At 38.0% G+C, this 26,579-nt stretch overlaps 1 protein-coding gene across 7 annotated transcripts in view; it reads right to left on the reverse strand.

Annotated features, from left to right (window-relative positions):
• MSRB3 (methionine sulfoxide reductase B3) overlaps positions 1-26,579 on the reverse strand; it is a 78,418-nt gene that overhangs the window by 32,327 nt on the left and 19,512 nt on the right. For 3 of the 7 annotated variants that reach the window (XM_056516257.1, XM_056516264.1, XM_056516263.1), the window contains 5 exons: positions 25,678-25,804; positions 21,572-21,643; positions 12,257-12,365; positions 10,386-10,463; positions 416-444 (listed from right to left, as the gene is read on the reverse strand). In XM_056516257.1, the coding sequence (XP_056372232.1) occupies positions 416-444; positions 10,386-10,463; positions 12,257-12,365; positions 21,572-21,643; positions 25,678-25,753 (364 nt within the window). In that variant the 5' untranslated portion in view covers positions 25,754-25,804. The remainder of the gene's footprint in view (positions 1-415; positions 445-10,385; positions 10,464-12,256; positions 12,366-21,571; positions 21,644-25,677; positions 25,805-26,579) is intronic. The other 4 variants (XM_056516259.1, XM_056516261.1, XM_056516258.1 and 1 more) reach the window with 4 other exon arrangements.

Genomic DNA, 26,579 nt, shown 5'->3' on the forward strand with positions numbered 1-26,579 from the left:
CTGACAGATTGGCTGCACTGACTTCAAGTTCCCATGAAATGTTTTTGTCCACCAGGAAGAAAAACATTCTCCTCTCTTGCAGTGATCATTTTCAACTTCAAGACTCCATTTGCCTTAGTCTGTATTATCATTTATTTGCATTATAATTTTTCTGGATCAATTAAAGCCTGTTGCAAGACACATCTTCCCAATCATCTTTTGAGAAAATGTAAAGAGACCGGAACTAATGAAAGGAATGAAAGTAAATGTTTCACAGTAACAATGCTGTTTTCAGAGGGTGAGAAATGAAGATCCTTTTTAAGGCTGACCTACCCCAGTTTGTTTAAAACTAAACTGAACTTGAACTGATAAACTACTCTTTTGAGATTAACCTGAATAGTGTACATTCAGTAAAACACTGTAAATGTAAACATACCTGAATTGGAGTCAAACTTTGTTTCTGACCTGAAAAAAAAAAAAAAAAAAAGATCATAAGTTACAAGAACTGCTTTATGCCATAAAAGCCATTTGTCAGACTGATCCCTCCAGCAAATACCATCTTTAACCAGACTGTCTAACTGTACATTAACATTTAGTGAATTCAAAGGCATTTGAACCCAAATAGTAACTATTATCTGTACTGTATTTTACTGTTTTCTATGCTGTAGAGTTACAAAAAAGATATTTTAAAAGACAAATCACAAAAGAAAGAAAACAAAATGTAAATTTAAACCAGGATTAAATTATATACTATGAATCATAGCATATAGCTGTTCGTATGAATTAAATATTTTCATTCATTTTCATTTTTGAAAAGTCATTAAGAGGATTTAATTCATTCATGAATGTTTCCAATCTATTTTTGAAGCAGATACCGTTTCATTAATGTCATATGTATTGTATCCAATGATCTGTACTTAATTGTGCAACATCCTAGGAGGTTTGTATTTGTGTGTGTCTTCAATTTACTCATTCTGCACATAGGAGTAAGTGGTTTGATTTTCTTAAAAGTGGAAAATGGGGGGTGGGAGAGAGGAAGGGAGCCAGATCTAAATTTTAACTTGTTTTAAAGTCTTTGCAAAAAGACAATGATGTGTGCATTATGCACCATTAGCTTTGGTCGTGCACTGCAGATTTTTCTCTCCCTAACAAGTAGTGTTTTCTTCTAAGGGCTTAGCACTTAGCAAATGAACCCTATAACCTGTATATTTAATAAAAGGAGGAAAAAATTAGCCCTTGTGGGAACATCATGTTTCAGATATCGGTTAATAATACTTGTAAATGTAGAAGCCTTTGAAGGTCTCAATTCAACTGTGGGAAAACTTAAGTTGGGTAATTACTCAAGATGCTGCTGATGTGCTGTCAAGCAGAATTAACCCTATGGCTAGGGCTATCTACACAATCTGCTACAAGACAGCATTGTCTATATTGAGCTCTCAAACCAATTAACAGGCATGTTCCAATCAGATTTATATCGCCCACTAACAATCAGTTGTACACATGGTCATGGCTGTCACAGCAGGACACAAGGTCTGACCAGCAGGAGACCTGTTAAAGCGTGTTACGTTGGCAGCAAAATGCATTTCCCCAGAAATTCTAAGGAGGAAGTACAATGTTGGATCCTTTTACATTGCATTAAGGAAGGGATATATTTTGGGAAGTTACAGTCCTTTTATCAGAAACAAATGACTGAAGCTCAAAAACTAATTGCAGATTTATTTTCAACTTTTATTTTATAAACTTGCACATGCCATTATGTGTCTTTTACACGCACTCTATATTTTTATATAACCCACTTTATAATTGCATTCCAAGTATCTAGCTACAGCAAATAAATATAAAATCAATCATAACTTTAAAAATTAACAGGTTCACACTATTAAAGTCATCAGAAAGGAAACAACTCTCTTCTCCCACCCTACTCATTCTGCACCTTCCTCCACTGCTCACAATATTTTGTCTTAAATATAATTCTCTGGAGATGGATGAAAGGTGAAAGGGAAAAGACATATCTTCATAATTAATATTTTTATCACCAAAAGCACTGAACAAAGAAAGCATGTTGCTGACATGCCTTCACAAATATCAGCACCAGTAACTTCCTAGGGCACCAGCCCATGCTCAGTTTGGCAGTATAATTCAATTGGTATTTACACCAGCAGGAGGAAGTCCCCACCCTGTGAAATATGGTAACCTGGGGGAAATTCCACTGAATTGCAATTAAAGCCACTTAGTGTTTTATTTACAATATTCTCCTCAAGTTGCTGTATACCTGCCAACACTATTCTCTCTTGTTCATCACTGCAACAGCAACACCCCACTACCTACACAGTCAGACACAATGTACAAATCTTACTCTCAGCATCTCTTTACCAGCACAATCAACTTCTTGTTGCCTAAATTCTAGGTACTCCCTATGAGTTGGTCAAACAGAGCTCTTGCTTCTCAGCCTGAATTGCTTGTTATGGACATATGCACTGCAACTTGTGGGTTCAGCAAACTGGGCGAGGGGCCAAGGTGGCAGAGTGTGCATGGGGAGGAGGGTCACAAGGGTCACTGGGCACTGTAATGAGTACCAAAGCTCCAAACAGTCATAAATTACTGGACAACACATCAGAAAACTGATATGGGGGTGATAAATGAATCGAACTTTTTCTGGAAACAGCAGAATAGCTATGAAAGAAAACACAACATGGGAGGTAGTACTAGGAGCCATCAAGAGCAGGAGGGTCACCTATGTTATGGTCACCATTTCTCCTTGGGAAAACAATGTAAAATTTAGGACCCAGTGTTACAGAATAGAGACTCTTAGTAAGGCATTAAAAATGTAGAGGAAAATAATGAAGCATCTTTGGCATTGTAAATAAGCAACAAGTGGCAGATGTGAGAGAAGCAGAGTTCTGCAAGAACACAAAGTCACCTTAGCTACTTGAAGGAATGACAAAGCTTGCAGCAATTTTAATGGAAACAGCATTTTACCTGTCTTCCAGGATTTATATCTGCTGCTCAACAGCATATTAGACAAAAGTGTCCGAAACTAACTGCACATAGGGGGTAAAAATGCTGAACTAAAATACATTACATAGGATAACATTAAATACAGAAAGTACACTCCAAAGGGATGTTCTTCTACACTCAAAAATATTCACTCTGACTCCTTCATGCTTTTAAAACTATGTTAACTAGAAGGAAAAAGCTCCTCAGTACATTGATTGTTATCATAGTACATACTCTGATACCCAACCTAAGCACCCTACCAGACAAGATGCACCTTACAGAGCCAGGTCCTGACTGTACAAATTGTCTTTTATCATTCATCACAAGAGGGGAACATCCCAACACGATGCCCCACCCTCCCACCCCTATCCCCTTTCTGAAAGCCAGGTAATCACTCATAAATATCTTTGGAAAGCAGTCTATATGAATAAAGGGAACAAGAGGGTATTTATAAAGTGCTTTTCATTTCTAACTTCAATATGGCTTAAATACACACAACACATGGCAATATAAATGTCAAGTAGGCTCAGCTACCAACATACCATATGCAAGGAAATAGTGAGCCACTGGAAAGATTTAGCTAAGCACAAACTTCTGCAATACTAGTAAAGATCCCAGGAATAACTAAACAGTAGAATATATGATTGTCATTTTTTCTGTACTGCAAAGAGGTGCAGGCTTGCAACCTATTTCTTTTAAAAGACATCATATACCATGATCTTCAGACTGCCAAGTACTAAGAGAGAGAGAGAAATGGAGTAATGATAATCATCATGTGTTCCTATAGTCTGAATTTTAAACTACTGCCTTCCTAAACATGACTAACCTGCAGTTGTTCAGTGCTACATATTACAGTGTCAACAGACACACTACAGCTGAAGTTAATGCAGATCTGCTACTTGCCAGGGAAGCAGGCCTTTGTCAAAGAGAGAGGAAAGAGGAACTTTCCTCTTTACCACAGAACCACTGCTGTTGTGTTACAACTGCCTTTCCTTCACCTTTCATGATGAAGAGTTTAACAGGTTTGTATAGATTTTGTTGAGGGAACATGGAGAACAGCCTTTGGAAGCCGAAGAACTCTCTCAGAAAGTACTCTGCAGTTCTGATCCTTGCATTTTAACATGGAAGAAGCCATTTATTCCTCTTGTCTTTATTAGGCCTTTGCATTAGCTGTTTATACCAGGCTGTTCCTTTGCAAGGCTGTGCTTCAGGGGTGCTAAACAGAACACTGGTAGGGGCAGACATTTTATGTACTACTTTTCTCCAAAAAGGACTTTGATAATGATCTGTCATAAAGATGATGCATCTTTGGTATATCTTATTTTATTCCATATTGGCATGGGCAGTTTGATGAAGAGATGATGGTCTAGCAGGCTCCTGAAGCAATCCAAGCCAACTCGTGTCCTGGTCCAGGTGACTGATCAGAATATAGTCAATCCTCCCTCTTTTGTGTTTGCCTCCCAGTGGCACAGGAAATACCTAGCTGCAGTATCAGTGTTCCTGCTACAGCATTGTTAGCAAGCTAAAGAAGGCCAGGACAGTAATGCTCAGTTGTGAACATATCCCTGGACACTGCACTGGCCCTTATCATGCTGATGAGAACCCTAGACAGAACCTAGGCAAACTACAGGGGAGGCTCAGGCCAGAGACCATTCCCCAAAAGCAGAATGAACCAGGCCACTCTGTTTCAGAGTAGAGAAATTTATGCTAAAAACACAAACCATGTCTTGTCACTTGCTTTTATGGCCAGAGAAGAGACTTTTGTCCATTTTATTTTTAAGTATAGACATAACCCTTCTGAAAATGCAAACCATTACCTGGAAAGCAGTTACTGATCATACTCATGGGGTGAAGCTCCGAATAGCTTCTGGCAGCTTCTGAAAGTCAAGCTTCCAGAAAGAAAAATGCAGCAGTGTTCCAATGTAAAATTTAATACCTGATGTAACTACCTAGGAATTTATAAGACCTGCACCATCAGGAAATTTAAGAAGTCCCCAGGCTTTAAGAACCAAGCAGAAAGAGCAAAGCTGGGCTTGCTGCTGCATTGCGGCCAGGGGACAGATCCTGTGGTGTCTCAGGCAGAAAAACTACTCACAGATATTTCCCAGAGCTGGACATCCTTAATGCCTTTCTCCCTCATGCTGATTGTCTGTTATAATACAATAATTTATCTTATTTACAATAATATTATCTGCTATAATCTAGTAATATAGTTGAACTCTTGTTCAGGTCTCCCCTCAAAGAGAGCTTAAGTATGTTCTCTCTCCTGATTTTCTTATTGTTTTAAGGACTTAATATCTTTGAGGATTAATAACTATTTCCCTGAAAAATTTGGCTGAAATTGGCAAATAGATTAAATTATATAGTTTTATTATTATGAAAGGATTGACATGGAGTCAGCCTGTCAATAATAAATTATGCTGTATTAGTCCCTTAATAAGCCTGGTTAAAGAAAAAAATTCACTATTGATGGATGATGTGATAATTTCTGTTCTGCATATTGATGAAAAGCCAAATTCAAAATAAGCATTTTAACATCAGAGAATTGTTTAGGTTGGACAACATTTAAGGTCATTGAGTCCAACAATTTATCAAGTCCTGCCAAGTCCACCACTAAACTATGTTCTAAGTGCCACATCTACATGTCTTTTATATACCTCCAGTAATGGTGAATAGTAGTCTCTGGGTGAGCTGTAAAGAAATAAATATAGAAATACCTTCTGCAGTCATAATCCATAACAATCCACCCTACCTCGCATTTACTTAAGGTACATATATAACCCCTGTAAAGCATAAAATAGGTTAAAAACCACCTGAAAATTCTTCCAAGCAGAGTGACTTATGAACAGTAAAAGCAAAGTAGTATAAATTCCAAACAAGGGAAAAAATATATCAGACTTAAAAGTTTACAGAGAATATGTTGTACTTTTACACTGAAAACAGCAATGAAATTCATACTAGAATCAGAATCTATACAAGGATCATCTCCTGTACTCAGGACTGGTGAGGCTGCATCTCCTGTCCAGTTTTGGGCCCCTCACAAGGACACTGAGGTGCTGCAGTGTCTCCAGAGAAGGATAAGGATGCTGGTGGAGGATCTGAAGCACAAAAGGGATGCTCAGGGAAGACCCTATCATTCTCCACAACTACCTGAAAGAAGGGCACAGCCTGGTGGGTGTTAAGCTCTTCTCCCACCTAACCAGTAATAGAATGAGAGAAAATGGCATCAAGTTTTACCAGAGGAAGTTTATATTGGACATCAGTAAAATTTCTTCATGGAAAGCATTGGAATAGCAATTGGTCAAGCAATGGAATAGACTGCCCAAGGAAGTGTTTGAGTCACCATGCTAGAAAGTATTTCAAAGATGTGGAGATGTGCCACTTGGAACATGGTTTAGTGGTGGGCTTGGCAGTGCTGGGTTAACAATTGGACCCAATGATCTTGAAAGTTTTCCAACCTAGACAGTTTGCTGATTCCTACACTGGTGAGAACCAACTAATTTCAAGCAAATGTTATTAAGTAGAAGCTGCTGGGTTTGACAGTCTTTTAAGGAAACTAAGAGACAGCAAAGGCAGATGAAGTTGCTCAAGTAGCTCTCTTGGATTATACTAGAGAAACCATATCATTGATGTCATATGGGCTCTCCTAGACAGATAACCAGTGCTGATTTTTCATATGCTTTCCTCAAAGAACATAAAGATCAGTAAGAAAGCTTAAAGACCACTCATTAAGCATGCAGCACTGGTGCAAGGAAATTCCTTGTAGAGATCTAGTCTGATGACTGAAATCCTTCCTTGTCTTGTGAAGGCAAGAGTGGTACTATGTTAATGGTACAATTACATTGCCCAGCTACTCTTTCATTTTCTCTTGATTGGATGTCTGAGAGATGTTGAGAAGACCTGACTCAGCTCAACAAAACTCAAATGAAAATGTGACATGGATAAGGCTGTTGCTATGTCAGCTAGTACATGCTCAGAAGAGCCAACACCATTACCAAGATTTCCTTCCTGGATGCAATAAAGGCAGCAATGTTTCATGAAAACTTGGTAATTTAGTCTTTGGCCCTAGAAATTGGAAACTGCCAAAACAATCGTATTTCTTTTTTAAAAGGAAATCATTCTCTCAGGCTTCCCAGTTCCTATCTATACATCTTTCTCACAGTCCTGCATATGGTAAAGGACATGACCACGGTTTATTAAATATGTAATAGATTCTCTTCTATGGCAGTAGCACGAGTTGTGGATTTCACTCAGATCCATTTTAACCGCCTGTTTCCACGGCTGTGGAGAGAATGGTGTATTTGCATAGTGTATAAGAAAATGCCTTGAAAAATTCAAGTAAGCACAACCTTGCAAATACAGTTGGCCCTTAGAAAACACTGAGGATTTGGGTGGCATAGGTGTCTCTTTGTGAACTGATACAGGAAAACACAACCTTGCTGTGGAGACTGTCCAGCCATGATAAACGGAGCTGATAAGAAATTAACACAAGCGGGTATGGTTGATAAGTACAAGGACTTTTTCCTTGGCTTATTAGTTTTCTATCAGATCCAGGTTCTGCATTGAGACATGACCCAGCCATACCAGGTGAGGTCCAGTGAAGAGAAAGCCGTGAAAAAACACCCTAGAGAAAGGTGGTGGCAGCAGGGCTCCTTCTTTCAGCATAAGCCTACAGCTAGATTGGAGTAAGTGTAACCCAAAACTGCATAAAGACTGGCTTGCAGAAAAGGAGGTTCTTGAGATTAGTTTATCAGCTCTCTCATTTATTGCTTTCTTTAGGCAGCTGTACTGGGATGTAGGAGACTGCCTGGCGTGAAAGTTCAGAGATGGAATAATAAGATTCAATAGCATGATTATGCATTTTATGTGTGAGGCACCTTTGATTGTGGAAAAAGTTAAAGCATGTCCTCCATAAAGCTTGGGAGGTTTCTCATAACACTAGCACAAGTAGGTAGATGAAGAGATGTGACATTCCTAATCGTTTCTTTTATCTTCCATGTGATAGAGACAAAGTTCTATTTTAAAGACTTACCAAAAAGCAGGTCTTTCATCTGGAGTGTAAAATTCATGTGTTCCCTGACCTCATGTGTCACATGGTAATGAAACAACGTAAATCAGTAATGTTAAAAGTTGAAGTTTGTTAATATTACTGCTGAAGCTCCAGTCTCTTTCCTAGTTAAACTGACAGGTCCATAGTCCAAATATATATATTTACAGATTACAACAACATAAAGACAAAAAAATTAATGGACATCAATGAGAAACAAATGTAAATGCAAGTTTCAGACAACTATTTGGAAATTACAAAAAAAAAAAAAAAAAGTACCAAAACCCAGAAAAAAATTCCATGCCACCACAAAAATTACTTGCATTTTCAAATGGGACAATAGACTTTCTTTGTATTATACTCCCATCTTACTCCTAAGTAAATACTTCAGTGACTTACATTCTGTGGGGAAAATGTAGTAAAAAGCATATAGTTTGCATTCTCTTTTCACTTTTTTTTTAGCTGTCTTGGCTGACTCAGCAACCAAGATTCAGAAATCTATCTTCCCTGGTTGAGGAAGATATCATATACTGATATTTTGAGGTCAATAAACAAAAGAATATGGACTCCTACTGACTTCTGCATTTTTTCCCACTGTTAGCAGCCACTTCAGAACAACAGGCTGAATTAGATGTAGGCCAGAGGTAGCAAGAGCTCACAAGTCAACACAAAGACTTTGTGGAGACTGAGTTGAGGCCAGTCTAACTCAGGACACAATAGGTCAGGTGTTTTCTTCAGGTGCCCACTGGCCAGGGAATTATTAAAATTAAAAAATAACTTTCCTCTTTCCCTCTCTCCTCCCATAAAATCCACAGGAGTCTCAAAGAGAATCTGAAAACAGAAACATTTCCATATAGCTCATTTTACAAAGAGAAATCCAACTCATTAACTCAAGACTATGCCAGAGCACACTGTGCACTTGAGATAATCACACAAAGTCTCATATTGCAGTTTTTTTCCCATAATAAAACTATTTTGAAGGCAACTGGAAACTAGTTCACATTCATTTATGTATACTACTGCTGTCCAGAATTCACCCCATAAAAAACCCCTGCTCTTTCTCTATCAGATGACAAAAAGGAAGCTAGTCTTGAAGGTAGAAGGTGAAATTCTGACTCCATTATATTCATTTGCTAAATATGAATTTGCTTCAACAGAGCCAGGATGTCCCCTCCAAAAGACTTAGCTCTAGTAAGCAGTGGAATGTCTAAGCTGCAGAGTAGGAAAGCAGGTTATGGAGACTTTGGATCCCCACTTTGCATCCTCAAGCCAAGGACCATAGTAACACATGATATGAGACTATTGTCTTGGCTGTGCCTGTAACCATCAGATTTTTAACCCAAAATATTCACATTATTACCAGTTTCTGCAGGTAACAATCCTTCAGACAGAGGAACCAAATATTACAGAGATGAGATGCTTCTTTCATTTTACAGGACAATTATCACTATTCATTTTGAGGACAATTATCACTACCACATCTGATGTTTCTAGAGCTACATCAATTGTATTTTCCTTTAACCTATTACTGGCACAATGTACTGTACTATTAGAGCTATCCTGACCATCCTGCTTCATGCTCTTGTAAAGGTACCTCTTCAAGTGAGAGGGACTGAGTTAGGGTGCACTGAGGGGGGGAAAAAAAGAAAAAAATTAAATTCTTCATCAAAATGAACACAAGCAGCCAGAAATAAGAAAAAGCACATAAACACAACTGAATCTGTGCAGAACAATGCAGTGATCAAGGAAATTCAATCAGCATTGCTTCTAGCATCAAATTCAGGGCCATAATTCCCACATTACTTCTAAAGAATGTTTTTAAACCAGCTCACCATGTGTACTGTTTGGGATGAATTGAAATTCAGCAAGTAATGCAATTTTCCTTGTTTTTGTTTTAACTGCTTGAATTCTAAAATAAAAAGGCATCTACTTTTTTCTCCATCATCAGCTAAAATGCTGTATGTAAAATTAGCATCACCACCTGGTATCTCTTAAGGCTGTAAGTAATTCTAACAGTCAAACCTCAGTATCTGTTGATACAGTGAAAGACTGTTACAATTACTTGGCATAGCTGCATATAGAAAAAAAATTAAATTAGTAATTTTTTTCCTGTCATATTTCCTCTTTTACCTGAATTTTATCTTCCTTATTTATCCTAATTTTTCATATTTTCTATAAGACTAATTTTGCCACAGCGTTATTTACATTGCTTCTCTTGTATTCCTTAAAAGATTGAATGACTCCAACATTGTGTTATTCTATGAAATTACCTTAGACAGTTATGTATGAAATATTATATGAAATATAAAATTACACATAACTTAAGAGACAGAAATCTCAAAACTATATTTAGCATACTCACTTGAATAAAGGAGTTCCACAAACAACACATTTGTATATTCCTTTAGCTTTATGGTGTGTGTACTCCCCCTCAAAGGCACTGGGAAAACAACAACACTACATTTTAAAATTAAATAAAGGAATTTGGTTTTTTTTTTTAATTGTTAAAATAGTCAAGTCTTTAGAAAAATGTTATAGAAGAACCCCACAATTTTTAAGTTGGCAGCTGTTTTTTATTAAAGGTAGCAAGCAAAGCAGGCACAGGAAAAGGGGAATGTCTTCGTTAGCGTGCTTCGGATGTTACGCATCATGTAAAAGGAAGAAAATTGTCCCACAGTTCAAAGGCTGAAACAACAACAACAACAAAGAGGGGTAAAACAGGAGTCTTCCCCAGTCTGGCAAGTGCAATGTCGAGTTTTGGTGAACAGGGATTGTTTGGCGCGCAGCTGAACCTGCGGCACCACGTTTGGGCTGGCGGCTGCGGCACAGCGAGGTGTGAGGCCGCCCGGCCCTGCAGAGCCGCGGCGCTGGGTCAAGCCAGCACCGGCTGCCCTGGCGGCACAGACATTGTAGCTGAAAATGAAATAATTGGTCCAGGATTTCAAGCTGTGCGCGCCTTATATTTTCAGTTGAAAAGCAATATTCCAGCTTTAAGGGAATATTTTTCTAAGTTAACAATCTAAAAGGCTAGGAGGTCATTCACCTAATACGAATCAGCTGCGCTAGCCCAACAAAAAGCCTATGTGCTCAGCAGCTTGTTTTTATTATCCTTTCACCCTTTTTATGAGGTCCAATTTTTTTTATAAACAGGATTTTTAAGAATGACCTAATCTCCGATTGTTTGTGTGCATTAAATCACGTTGTTGGTCCCGTACACAAGAGCGTGGAGGGCTGGGGGGAAGGCAAGACAGGCCTCCCAGCAAAGGCCACCGTCCCATGCCCTGCCAGGGCTGTGGCAGGATGGAGAGGGCTGGGGCAGAGAGGGGGACTGTCCCCCAGCCTCTCTGGCTCATTCAGCCACCAAACTCAGTGCTGTCAGGAAGAGGTCTGCCTATTAACCAGGACCCCACGTGCAGCAGGGAGCCCTTTCAGCTCATGAATGAAAACAAGCAGTTACATCATTAGTACGTTTAGAGCAGAGGTAAAGTCAGGGCCTTACGCCAAGCTCAGTGGTATAAATTAGACAACAAAAAATGGCTGGGCCTTGGCAAGTTACCTTTGGCTGGAATCAGCTGAGAGAGAGACTTTATTCACTAAAAACAATCTTGGAAGCCAGTCCTTTTTTTTTTTCCCCTTCAGGACTTGAGGCTGGGTTCCAGCGACTAAAGCCATGTGAGGGCAGTTATTGAAAATTTTTGACATTCCAACCACAAATGAACCAATAAATACCTTCTCCACATGTGCTTCAAAAAGAAATTGGAGTGGGGTGGAAAAGAACTAAATTATGCTACCTTCTTTCTGCAGCCAAAACGTCTATACTTACAATGACCACCTTCAAAACTCCAGCCTCCTGGCACAGGGCCATTTCCCTCGTGGTTCTGCTTACTGCGATGTCTTCCAAAAAAAGTGTACCTAAACCACTATTACTTCCACACGTTTTGTAGTAAACTAAAAACAGACTCTAAATATGAGCCTGGTGACTTTATAAGACATGCCGTGTTCATTAAAAGAAAAAGTCACACAAGACCCTTGGCCCTGGCCCCCCTGTTGCAGATGCTTGTCTTTGCAGTAGTGTTAATTTGTAGGGGTTAGTAAACAAGTGCAGAAATCCTGGAAGAAAAAAAAATAACCAACAAAACTTGGTAAGGAAGGTGAGGAAACAGCAGTAAGAGGAGGGGTGGAAAAGAAAGATGCCTATGTTTTTAGATCTGAGTTTGCTTCATCCTGCCTTACCTTTCAGTCCCCTTCTCCTGAGTGACATGGTACTGCAGGGGTGTCAGCCGCTTCCTCAGCTCCTCCTGGGAAAAGACCACCTTACAGTCCTTTTTATCCCTACATGACCCTGCAAAAGGAGAGGATATGGGAGAAGGAGCCTTTTTAGCTTAAATCCTGAATAATTGCTTTGGCAGACAGCCACAGTATAGCTTCTGCATTCACTTGTCAATGACCAGACTGGTCCCTAATGCACAAAGAATAGCTCAGCTGAACTGCAGCTGATTATTTCTTCAAATGTAAGTATAGAAAAGAATTTTTATAGGGAGCCAGGTGATTCCACTGGAGCAGTGACAATGTGCTACAGCCAAAGCCCTTTGGTGTGTTATACACTAAGTTGTTGTGCACACAATAATTCACAAGAAAGTACCATTTTTCAACCACTAAAAAAATCCTGCAAAAATCCCAACTACAGCTGAAACATTCTTTACAAGACATCTATATTGGAGACTTACGGTAATGGGCATATGATGTTTAGCCACAACATCTGGCAAATTCAGTACCCTTTAAAGTAGCTGAAAAACAGTTTTAACCTTCAGAATTACAGTAAGGTTGATATAACTTCTAGTTGCATCCTCATCCTTTACAACAGAAGACTTTTTCTTTTTTCACTGTTGAAGCACTAGAATAGGAGTCCTAAGGAGTATGTTATTTCTTTATGCACAAAGTTGTACAAGGTTCAACAATAAACTTGTAAAATTTGTTGCAAAGGAGAGTTGTTGATGAAATTACCCTCTTCTGAAAATCTAATCTTAACGCTTTTCTTAGCTCGCACAGAAAATCCAAGGAGTGCATAAGGATTATTGTAAAAAAACTGGCATTTGTATAGTGCAAAAATTCTCTTTGGGAAAGCAAAAAACAACAAAAAGGTACTTTTGAGAATGAAAATTCCCAAAGTAGTAACATAAATTGCAAAATATTCAGGTAACTTTGATAATCATCGGCAAAAATTAGCTGACAAAATACATCAGGAAAAAAGCACTCTAATTATGACAGTAATTAAAATATGGCACAATAAGAAATAAACACTCCCGACAAAAATATTTTTTGCTAGTAATGTATATACACTCATAAAAAGACCAATTGTGTTCCCAAAGTGGAGGCAACAGAGCTACCCATCTGTATGTCATTTAGTACAGGAGAGGCAATGGCAGGTTTAAATTACATGGTATTGGATTGCAATTTCCTAACATTGGATGCTTTTCTGCTTTTTTACCTTGAGTCATTACTAAGGAGCGTTCATAAAAAGTAGCTTAGAGCACAGATGCTTGCAAATCATTTAAGAAAAGATGTTTCTTTCTTCCTCCCCCTCTTCTTTTCTCAATTTTTTTATGTGTGGGGGTGGGTGAATAGGGGAGAGAGAAAAAGAATAATGCTGTTGGTCACTACTGACTAACCCTAGGAAGTATTTTCAGGAAGAAAAAAAGTAAAATTGAAAACATCTGATTGAAGTAAATAGTGCAAACATAAAAAGCTTTACTAGTGAAAGAAAAGTATTGAAAAGCGACTTTATTTCATAGATTAGAAATTACTTTTGATCTAAACATTCTTAAAAACAGATTGTTTTCCACTCTGACCCATCTCATTAGCTGTGCTGCAGAGCCTTCGTTTTAATGGCAAGCTTTGAAAGACCACTGCTGTATGCCTTTGTTAGCTTCAATCTTATTTGGGAGAGGGATAAAGATTTCATTCCAGGTCTCTTTGTTTGTCTTTCAAGAACCACTAAAGCAGTATTCACACAAATTTTGCAGGAATGTGCCCTGTGCCATAGCTTACAAATTATTTGGTTTTGGTGCACTTAAAGGTCACCTTCCAAATTAGCAAAATTTTCCTACATCCTGGCTTTTCAACCTTAAATGTAAATATTGTTTCCTAACTGTAAGTGAGGTTTGTTCTTTATAACATTTGGTTGCTTATTTAAGGATGTCAAACTTTGGAGGTTTTTATTCTCCAAACGTGCAGGACTCTAGGACTAATAAGTCTTTCAAAGTATAGCAAACAGGGAAAGGAAGCATATGCATTATATAAATAGCTATTGTTATCTTGCATTACGCAGCTCAGAAAGAAACTGTTTGAGAGACAGTCTTTTCTCTGTAATTTCGGTTTTAAAAAGTAGTCTAGAGAGCAACAAAGAATCTTACAAACCAATATCTCTTCACTTTTAAAAATATCTACCCATAATTAAAAAAGAAATTTTATTTGCTACTTAACTGCTGAGGCAAAAAAAAAAGGAAAACTAGGCATAACTTCACTTTGAAAAAAGATAAATACTGAGTGTTTTTAAAAATGGTCCGTATGCCCCCTTTACTTAAATAATTTTTCATCTCTTTTACAAATTTAATGTTCTTCAATCTATGGGTTCACAATATGCATAAGAAAATTTCTAGATACCACATGATCCACAACAATGATCAGAAGTAGGAAGCATGTTAAAAAAAGATCTTTTGCATGCCTTGTTTTAATAATTAACCGTATGTTTTATAATACAAGCAGTTATATATGTCTGCAGGGGAATTTTGCTAAACTGCACTGGGGTAAAATGCAACTGACCCCAATAAAGGATCCTTCAAGTTTGTAATTTGAGTATTGATCAACAAAAAGTTGCACTAAAAATTATAAAAGAAATCTCTTGATACAGCCCTCAGCATTCCAGAATGGCCCTGTTCAATTAATTGTACTTATTATTTAACTGCTGGCAACAAACAGATAGCTCAGTAAATGGATCACACTATTTCCCTACTGCCAGAGAGGCAAGGAGGTAAAGCAAGATTCATCCCTGACTGCAGAGGATATAAGGGTGTGTTATCTGAAATGGGAATAGCCTACAAGCTTCTATAAAAATGCAGTGAATCCTAGAAACTACTGGAGATTCTAGGAATACATTCCTTCAGTTAGGAAAAAAATCACCTGCAAGAGGGATGGAAGTACACAATTTTCAGTAAAAGAGTGTCTGCTTCTGGTTTTGCAGCTGATCCTTTATGACATGAGATGACTGTCACATTCAAGCCAACTGTTTGTGTCTTGGGAGGAGACAACATAAAGCTACACAAAAATATGCCCAATAAGAGAAAAACTGCCACTAGCAATGGAGCTGTTACCAAGTTCATTATTAAACTAGAGCATAAACAGGAAGGATGACTACCTTCCTCAGTCTGGTTCTCCATAGATGGGATGAGGTTTGGGCTGTGGAAAAGGTCCACACAGACAATAGAATGCTTCAGCAGCTCAGCCGTAAAGGCAGGCTCACAGTTCACTGGCAATTCATACAGTTTGAGGCAAACAAGAGAAAAGGTCATCAGTTCTACCAACAGCATTATATCAGTGTGGTTACTGATTAGAGGTGAGGCTAAATTAAATGCAGTATAAGAGAGTCTGGATTCACAGGATTTATATTAGCACTCCTGTTCTTTGGAAGTGGTGTTCTCAGCAATGACTTAGAAAAGCACAGGACAGTTATGTTCTGAACTCCAGTTAGGTGCAGCTGTTAAGAGGTGAATGCTGGCCTGCAAAGGCAGATAAAATCCCATCTACATTCCACTGCAGGATTGAGGGCCAGATTAAATCTCTCTAATCAGCACTCCATGGTTCGTTCTTTGGAGCTGGCACTCCTAAGAAGAGCAGTGTGCAGGCAGCTGTCACCAACAGCACTTGCCTTCATCCCTTTGGCAACAGCTACAGCAGTGCTAAAGGCACTTGAGATTCTAGAGCAGGATGGAAGGCTTTGTGAGGAAAAGACCAGCCTCACAAATCCTAATGCATTAAAAACAAAACAAAAACCCACCGAAAACAAACAAACAAAAACCTGAGGAGAGTGAAACAAACATCAACACAAACCCTTCCTGGAGCCTTCACAGTATTCATGTTTTTAGGAATGGGTTTTTTTTCTGAAAAGCAAGGCAGTGCATGCTGCCATTTACTATTCACCTGCAGACTATGGGCATTTCAGAGTTCAGCTCCAAAGTCTGCTGTACAAATTAAGTGAACAGAAAATCTTTTCTGGGTGTTGACCTGATAATGAAGACATTAAGCATCTCACCTCACATATAAGTTCCAACTGACCTTTTCAAAACTGTGGTTCATAACATTCCTTCCCTATAAGCAATCACAAGAAAACCAGCAACAAGATACATTCAGACAGACGGACACAAGTTAGCAGATCATTAGTCCTCACCACTCAGCCCCTCACCTGTTCCAACACCAGAGGGTGGTGCTTAGTGTCCGACATGCCCTGAAATATGGTGGCATGCTGCCTGATAGCTTTCCTATATCAAACAATCTTTTGAATAACTCTAACAAATTTCTCTTATGTTTTATTGCTTCCTAACACTGAACTAACCCATTATTTCAGCTGCAAGGAAGATACAACATACATTTTCCCTCTTCTACCTATGCTTATATTCCACTAGCATTAATAGACATTACAGTCATGCACTGAGCACATACCACTTAGACTTCCTGAACTAAATACAGCAAGATCAAATGTTCCAGCAGAGCACAGCCATATAATAAATCTGGCTTCTAGTCTTCAGTACTACTTCTTTTAATATAATCAAGCAGTTTTTTTGGGGCCTCCCAGTACATTTTATTTTTCATATCCCACTCCCGTCCCAATCCTGCAATGTGACCTGGGTAGGCAGACTATTGAGAATATGCACAGCTACTTAAGGGTCTATGAATGTACATCAGATTACAGGACCTGGCTCTAAGTATACATCTCTTTGCTTCCCAAACTCTGTCCCTTCATGAGTGGGTCAGACCTTGGTAGATCAATATTAAGAGGAATTCCACAAAGTTAAAAAAAATTGCATACTTTTCTTTAAATAAATATCCTTACATATGCTATAGCTAAGTATTATTAGAAGGGGAATTGCTCATTTATTATTACTTCAGATTTCATTTACACGGTTTATGCCTTTTGCTGTCTGATTAAGAAAAGGCAAATTCACAATCTTCTCTCACATATTTTAATTTCTGCTTAATTTGTTCTCTGCAGCCTCTACTCTTTAGTCTTGGGAGAATGCTCCAGTGTTTTCTCACTGCAAACAAGTCAGGAACTGCTATCTAGTTTAAAAAATAACAACTCTTGAGAATGGTTTCATTGCAAACATTGGCTTGTACTTGGAAAGCATAGTTTTATAAAACCTGTATTTGACATGATAGTTCTTTTTATAATCTACTCATGAGCCATTTCAAATTACCTTAGCCTGCTGGTGACTTGAATAGATGTTGCAAAAGAAACTGAAATTTCAGTTTCAGAACTCCCTCTGAAATGTTGGGAGGTCAGGTTTAAGTAAAATTCAAACTTCATTAAAAAACCCCTGTAAATGTTTCACACATTGAAAAACAGATCAGTGGCTCCTTTTCTTTCTTGCTGTAGGTAGCTAACTCCCACCTGCTGTTGGAATACCATTTGCAGTTTCACGCAAGCATTAGAAGTAATGGAGCGAAGACCATTTCCACTATATTGTGCATTGAAAATCCAAAAGCCAGGTACCAGGATAGCAGTTTGATTTTTAGGTCAAATTCCAGGTTCTATCTTAAAAGAACACCACCCAAAAACTAACTGTCTTTAAAAAAAATTATTTACTTAACACCCAGGAGGGTCAGATGGCCACAAGGGAAGGGCAAGCCCCTTCTCTGCAAATTTGCAAACTTCCCATACAATCAAGTAACAGCGCTGTCACATTTATTTTTTCCACCTGGTCATCAGCACAGCACTTGTTTAACTTAAAAAAAAAAAAAAAATCATTCCCAAACTGCCAGCTAATGTACCTCTATGCACTTGTTTTCTCTCCACAGAAAATAGTACTGGGACCTCAGCAGGCCCATATAGGCAGCATTTGTTGTTTCCACAGATCTGCAAACCTGCTTGCAGCAAGTTAAACAGTTAAGGCAGCCATGCAAGCCAAAGAGACAATCCCTGGAAAAGAAATCTGAAGCTGTCTCTCTTCCCTGTGAACGTAAAAAACATTTAACAAAAGACTGAAGTATTTTGTGTAGTAGGAAAGGGGGAAAGAAAATCAGCTCCTTTTGTCCTCTCTAGTCATGCCTACTTTACTTCCATATCTGACATCAATGAAATAAATGTCACTACCAGACACACTCTTGGTCTTTCCAAATTATAACAACTGAGAGTAGTCCACCACCACCCTGCACTAGCTGGTGGAGATGAAGGCAGCTTCCTCTGGAGCTTTCTGAGCAACTAGTATTGCGCAACAACAGCATGTGGATGCTCAGCAGAGGTTGGTGAATAGAAGAACCTTCAATTAAGTGGAGCAAAAGCTCATTATGTTATAAACTGCCACATTTGTTATCGTTTCTGCTGAGATGGCCAAAGACAAAGTGCACAGGGCAGCTGACCTATTTGCCTTACTCTTGGATGCAAACCAGGCAAGACAAGATCAAGATCTATTGGTACAGCAGTGGAAGGGGGAATATTTATAATGATGGATTTCTTTTCCTCTCCCCCCTAATAGACAAAAACATTTTTGTTTTGCTAATATTATCCTAGCACCTTTCACAGGCACATTTGTTTAAATTAAAAACAAGAAAGACAGAGACACTGAGCACTCTTTATCTGGTCAGTAGATTTCAGACAGAATCAACAAAAGAGTGCCCAACATATGGAAAGGCATTTTATTAACAGTGGGATTAATTTAGTAAGAGTGCTTTATACTACCTTTTGCATTTAAAATATTTCAGTAAGTCATCAAAAAAAGTTTATTCACACAGCTTTAATAAAGGTTTAACTCTGCAGCAGAAACAATTAAAAAGTCAGCATTTTCCAGCAGTGGTGTGTAGCTTATTTTGGCATTCAGGCTGTTGCTAAATCCTCCTGCTGCTTCCTCCACAATAGTGATGTGTGGCCTGTGAAATGAGCACTGGATTTCAAGACTCAAGGTGCCACAACCTGTACTTGGGATGGGGGTGGAGGAAATGAGAGGGCTGGGGGAAAGTCTTTCCTCTCCTCCAATTCTCTGTAAGAGCCCAGATCTAACCCCCTGCAAAACTTGATCTGTCCCCAGCTGAGGAGGGTAATGAACATTTTTGCAAAAGCACTGCCTGCTCTGTGGCCTTTCATCCCACTTCTCCAAACATGAGGGACATCCCCAGCATGAAGATAGGAACTGCTGGGATGCTCTCCTTCAGTTCATGCTCTGCTATGACCACTACAGAAAACACTGTAGTCTACTCCCCTCACAATGTGCTTCAGTCCTAAGAGTAGAGGAACAGTCAAAAAGGTTTGTGACTGCCAATTTCATACCCTAATGGGCCTTGTGGGATTCTTTACATTTCGTTAAAATTCAGCCATGCCTTATAGGTCAGGAAGATAGGGTCAAGCCCTGTAAAAGGGCTTTAAGAGGATTCAGTCAAGCCTTTTCCTGCTCTGCTCTCCTTGGGACTCCCTGACCTGGGCCAGAGCATTGATGAGGGAATTCTTACCCACAGTGCATAAAGCTGCCAGCACCAGACCTGGGCTGCCAGCACCTCCCGTCCCACAAGAACCTCTTCTCAGACAGAGCAGAGGGCACCTTTGTACCCTAGCCATGCATCCCTTCCCAACACAGCTTCTTTTGAAGGAAATCACAAACTGAGGTACATACTAAGCTTGTAACTGAGAACAATTTCTCCTTGCCAGCATTCTCTGGGACACAACTCGTCTCTACTCATTTACCCCCAGATCATCATCTATGCTGTAGCAACCTATGGTAATGTTTGAGCCTCTAGTGCCTGACTCCCAGTCCACACTCTAGACTCATTCAGGGTTCCATCAAATTCCAAGCTCATACATTCCCTAATTGATCATCTCCTCCATTGTTTCCCAACACACTCTTACTGACTTTAGGGCTCACATTCACTTCTTGCACATTTTCTTGCTTGCCCTCCCTCAGCTTAAGCAACACAGGAAAATCTTCTTTCTTTCTGTATGCTGTCATCTCTCCTTCACATCAAATTCTTCTCTGAAACCTTCATTGCATACTCCTCAGAGAAAAGACAAAGCCAGGAGCTGCTTTTAATTGAAGGGGGAAAAGTGAAGGCAGTCCTTAAAGGACTTCTTAGTCCTCCTGTTAGACACTCCAATAACTAAAAAAAGTAACTTTTCATGAAAAACTTTAAAACTCAGAAACACCCTGCTGAAAATTCATCTTTTCCATACCCAACTGAGCAGAAACACACTAAGCCTGAGCTGCAGAAGGCTCAGGAATGGAGCACAGGAAATTTATGAACTCCCAGGATAAAAACATTCCTGCAAGAAGGGTGGAAATGGTTTGTGGTAGATCCTTTATGAGGGCAGGAAGGGAATGAAAACAACCTTAAAAGATCCATCAGGGAACACATTAAGGGACTGTCTTTGTACATGATCTGGAGCACAAGAAATGTCTCATCATCCCAGAGTTTCTCAGTGCAAGAATCACTGAGAAGCCTCCACCCAGGTGGAGCAGGGACAAGCACCACCTGTCTCCTGAGTAGATGAGGGAGAGTGCAAAAGTCCACCAGAACAAAGACTTTAAAAGAGCAAAAAAACAGAATACAAACTCCAGGGAACATTACAGAAGGCTTCTACTCTTCTTTATGATCCCAAGTTTGGCAAGTATCAGGCACTCTTAAGAGTATTACACCCAAAGAATTATCAACTAATAAATTTCATCTTAAAATGCATTAAATAAGGCATTCTAGATGGAATACTAGTGTACAAAAGAAACATTTGTAAATACAGTACAACATCAAATATACTCCCATTAAGACAGCTATATGTAATTTTAAAACTCATTTTAAAGCCATTTCAAAAATATTAAAATGTTATGCTCTATTATGGTAATACAGTGCCCTACTATCATATGACTAAAAGGCAAATATATACATAAACATTTATATAATAATGACACATTAATGGTTTAACATGCTATTTACTATTGTGATCACCAAGTGCATATTTTTCACTCTTTTCAACAGTCTTCCTAATAACTGCTGGGAGGCCGTAAACCAGATATCTGTAATACTGTGTTTTAAATTTAAAAATCCATGTTTGATCCAAATTGATATTTGCATTTTTTTAAATTTAGCTGGATACAAATGAATTTTAATTTTCTCCCCCCCAGCCAGTTCTGAGGAACAAGTACATTCATCTGAGACCTTGTATGGCATACTTAAACCCAGAGAAAATTTTTATGTTCAGGATATAAGCTCAAGAAAACAAGAATTTATAATGAAAACATTGAGAGGCATTTAACCATAGCAGTATGAATGGTTTATGCTATACATTATCAGTCTTACTTTTATTTTCTTTTGGACCATGTGAACAGACATCTGTAGTAGTAGATCTCTGGTGATACACATTACGGAAAACTATGGGGAAGTTATAACATACGTTATAGAAATTGCATCTCTGAACATAGAAACAGACAATATGAAATGTTTAGTCATACTCAAGTCACACGAAGTTTGACAGCGACTACAATACTTAAAAGCCACAAGACTAAGGTCTTTACTAGATTTTTGGTTGTTAAAGCCATATCTGGAAAACAGTATGCACACAGATATTTCATTGACATGAGCAGTTTGAGAGTTCAGAGGAACAAATGCATACAAATAATTCATGTATGCAAATGTTTTCAAGATCTGTTCTTAAAAGTAGTTCTTTATGTTAACAGATTGCTGCTAAAAATCCAATTTTCAAACCCAGTAATTTTCTGTTCACTATTAAATTCAATTTTATGAAAATGCATTATATTAAAACTTAGAATTAACAAAGATTTAACAAAATAATGAGAAACCATAATATATTTACTTAATAAAGACTTACACCATATGCCCAACACCATCTTCATACAGATGCATTGTAGTTTAAGCTAATGCTAGAAAAGTATGGTTTCCTACTAACAGTTATTTTAGCAATTAAATGCAACACAACAATTTAATATTACCTAGGACTTTATTATATGGAAAAATACACCCAACCCTAAGTCTACCCCTATAATTTCTTCATCATTACTTTTACTTAATTTTACAAGCACCATAATTTTCTTTGATCTACAGGCAAGGAAAAGCAAAATTATCACATGCAAAAAATGTGATGTAAGCAGCACAACATTCAAAGTGTTAAAGAAATAAAGGGTCTTTTTAAGAAATGAGAACCCATAATAATTAAAAGACACAGCAAAGCAAAATAAGCTATCTTTTTACACTATAGCTTGGTGGTCTGCTTCAGAAAACATATGTACATGGAATCTGCATAATCATGACTTGTTACTTCTTAGTATGCATAAAGCAGATGAAGTAGTTTTTATACTAAAAGTTTGGTGGGTATTGTGATTTTGAAGTAGGGTTTTTTTAAAGACTTAATTTCTGTGAATTAAATCCTGGCAGGTGTTGAGTGCATCCTACATTTCCAAAGAAATTCAGAACATTCATATGAACTCTAATAACGTGGGCTCAAGGAGCAACACTTTGATGTCACACAACAGACACAACGGAGCTGTAGTCACCACTGACAATGAAGAAACTTTGAACCAATGTAATGGTAGTTTGCATATGGACAAAGATTTTTCTTTTTTCCCAGTATTCTTGCTTTTCTTAAAATACTTGTAAATGTTTCTAAGGTCTCAGGGTGTACTTTCTGTATGAATGACTCCTAGACGGGAAGCTTTTCATATAGCCCTGGGTGTGCAGAACAGCAAATGCCTAGTGCCATCTACTGGGAGCGCCTGTTCCTGCTCAGACTTGCCATCTTGTCTACAAAAAATGTTATGGGCAAACGGTGTACTAGGTGTGCACACATTGAAACGTTTAGTCCTAACTTCAGACAAAAAAATATTATAAAAACACAATTTGGAAGAACAGATCCACACACCAGGTGCTAATATACAAACAGAAAAAAAGAAAAAGTAAAAACACTTCACCAGCACAAGTGAAACTCACAAGTGCTTACAAAATACTAGCTCAAAGAAGGAACAGGTCATCTCTATTCTAAGGTACCTCCCAATAGTATTTAATTAATTTAGTTTGGGGGGAAGGGGGAGGAGAAAAAAGATCCCTTGTTTCTGATCTACAACTATATATTAAATACAAATTATATATTGCATTGTGTTACATTGTTCCTTACAGGAAGAACAGAGGTACTATTCCAAGCATAGAAATTGAAGCAGTACTTTCATTCAAGTCCTTGTCCTGCAAATATTTAACTGCATAGTGTTTAAAACCTTGTTTACTGCTCTGACAGCACTTTGCTTCTTTGCTCTGAGCACGGGTTCCAAACGGTTAAAAAGTCTCATTCCATATTGAATTTGCCACTGAATTAGAAGGTGGCCAAGCTGCAGTGTCCCAGACTTGGTGGACACATGGCATGGTGGTATGGTTACAGGACTGCAATTCACACAGAATTGGATGGTGGGAAAAGTATTAGCTTAAAGTGTTGTGTTATAAAAAACTCATGAGAACTTGAGGTGATTTCTGTATATTCAGAAGCCAAAGTCACAGGGCATTGTGGCATTTAAGCAGATGTTGGCTCTACATTTCCTTCCCATGTTTTATTTGATACATGCTATGCCATTTAATTGCAACCCCTTACATACACCACATACAAAAAAACAAACCAAATGCAAAGCAAGCCTATGTTAATTTTTAAGCATCTGAGGAATTTAGATTACTCTTAAAGTATGTGAGATATGTGATTGTATGTTATTCCACTGTTAGCAGATGAATTTGGACTTATTATATATAAATATTTCTCTATATATATATATCTATAAAGTAGTCAGTCAGTGGAACTCAGTCTATTAATGGTCCCACAGTTGGGGATCTAAGGGATGGGAATAGTAGTATTAACTTCTTATTCCAAAATGTGATTACTGGATTATGACAGAAAAACAACTTGATAAAACAGCTAATGCAGTGCTTTGGAAACAGGTACAGAATAGCAAAACCTCCCACAGGCTGTGTGTGTTCCTAGCTGATCAACTTGCTGATCTCCTTTTAAGAGTGGGAACAAAATGGCCAGAAGACTGAGTGCCCCCATGTTAAGATAGACACCAGCAATATGAGCACACATCAAAAGGTGTATAATGAGGGCTAAGGAAATTTGCTTACCCTATATTTTTAGGATTTTAAATCTGGCTCAGCAGCAAATATAACAGGAAACCGAGGTCAAGCTGACACAATGTGGGTTATTCTTTCTCTTCCTCAATATGTGTTTGCAGTTCCTATCAAGGTTAATGGGAGTTTTGTGCACATGTGGGAGAAATGGAACGTAAATGCTGCAAAAATTGGACTCAGATTTAGTTCAAATAAAGTCTAATAAGCTTTAAGAAAATCCATCAGCTTGAAAACTGATGTCTTATCACAAAAAAAAAAAAAAAAAAAAAAACTTTAAAACATCAGCTCCATATGCTTGCTAAGGTCTGGGAGAAATTGCTTGTAACATTCTGCACTCTTACAAACCAGTTGTGAGTGTAGCAAAATACCCAAGCTGGCTGATTTTTGAGGCTTCAAACACAGATCAGCCAGGACTTTATCTTTTTTCATTTAGGCTTCAAGAAAATTTCTAGCAATGTTCAAAATTAACCCAGTGCAGCTTATATTTTCTCCCACATGACCCTGTACACTGACATTATTACACTGACATTATTGCAACAGTCTGTAGACTGTTGCCATTTAACTGAAACACAAAATACTTAGGCTCAAGGTTTTCATGTTATAATCAATTCATGAAGATGGGGTCTCATGGCACCCTTCCCAGACCTAATGGACAAACCTGGACCTTACATGAAAAATGCAGCTGCACGTGGGCATTAAATTGCATGTTTCCACTTTATGTAGAGAAGTGTCACATAACTAAGGAATATGCTGTCCAAGGAATGAAATAATTAAGTTTTAAATTCTGCACACTTTTTGTACATGATTTTCAGTATTTATAATAAATTTGTGATTTATAATAAAAATGTGAAAAAACTCACATGGAGTATAACTATAGTATACTGCTAAATATTTTGGAAAATATTTTCAATTATGCTATGATTTAATAGTAAGCAATATGTGAAATTCTTTTAGATATTCGTTTTAAAATTAGGAATGACATTTAATAAAATATTTTCAGTTTAATTATACAGTTTCTGCCAAGAATGATGAAATAATATAAAATTTAAGCGACAGTGTTTTGGCCAAGTCAGCATTTCCAAGCTTCTTAAAATCTCAGATATGAAATTGTTCACTCAACTCAGTGACTTTTTCAAAAGAAAAAAAAAAAGAAAAAAAGTGCAAATAGCTTCTGCTTCAAAGGAAAATTTAAACATAACAACCCATAGCACATTGTTTCCTGCAGCAGAGACACCCATTTCTACAAGGGCCTTTATTATGCATGACACAACAAGCAGCACCCATTCAACCTGAGGGAAGCCCACAGGCTCGCAGGGCCACTGGCTGGCTCTTTGTCACCAAATGCAGCAGGTTGAATGCAGACATCACTGTGATATCCTCACCAACAAAACCAGAGGCAAAGAACAGGGGCAAGAGCTGAGTAGGGAAGAAAAAAAAAAAAAAAAAAGAAAAAAAAAAAAGAATGAGAACAAATTAAAACATTAAAAATGTTAAAATACATTCACTGAAAAAAACCAATACTTAAAATTTTATAAGACTACCACATGGAACCACAATTCTAAATGCCCTTTTCTTAGTGCATTGAACCCATTTGTCTACCCCACCCCCCAACATTTTGATACATATTACACAGTATTCGTGAAACCATTTTATATGCTACAAAGTGAGAGGTACTGGACATTTTTATAGGGGGCATTCATAACAGCTGCTTTAGATACCCGACTGAGAGCACCTTGGCCTAGTCACAAGCGCAGGGGTACTAAGGAAAAAAACAAAACCTTAGAACCTCAGCTAGATAGTAGGGATCCTGCTTGGAATGCCTGGGAATGCTGGGCAGATCAAACATGAAGGCTTTTTCTATTTATTTTTTTTAAACCAAGATCACACTCTGCAACATTTCTGAATGGTGAATGCTGGAAACCAGTCATTGCTAAAAATTGTTCTTTTGATGACTTGTTTCAGGAATGTGACATTTCATTGTAATAAACTTGCCAGATATCTTAAAACCATGGCTTTTCAAAGGCAGGAAACAATTCATGTTGTAAACTGTCCATGAGATATATTTAAACAATCTTCCAGCCAGTTCAAATATAGCAGACAGAGACATGGCAGTCATGAGATTTTATTTCAGAAGGGTTTAATGCACAAATACTAATTGTTCGGTTCACCCCGCAATGGGAAAGAGGAAATG

The sequence above is a fragment of the Oenanthe melanoleuca genome, chromosome 1A, assembly GCF_029582105.1.
Source record: "Oenanthe melanoleuca isolate GR-GAL-2019-014 chromosome 1A, OMel1.0, whole genome shotgun sequence".
NCBI lineage: Eukaryota > Metazoa > Chordata > Aves > Passeriformes > Muscicapidae > Oenanthe > Oenanthe melanoleuca.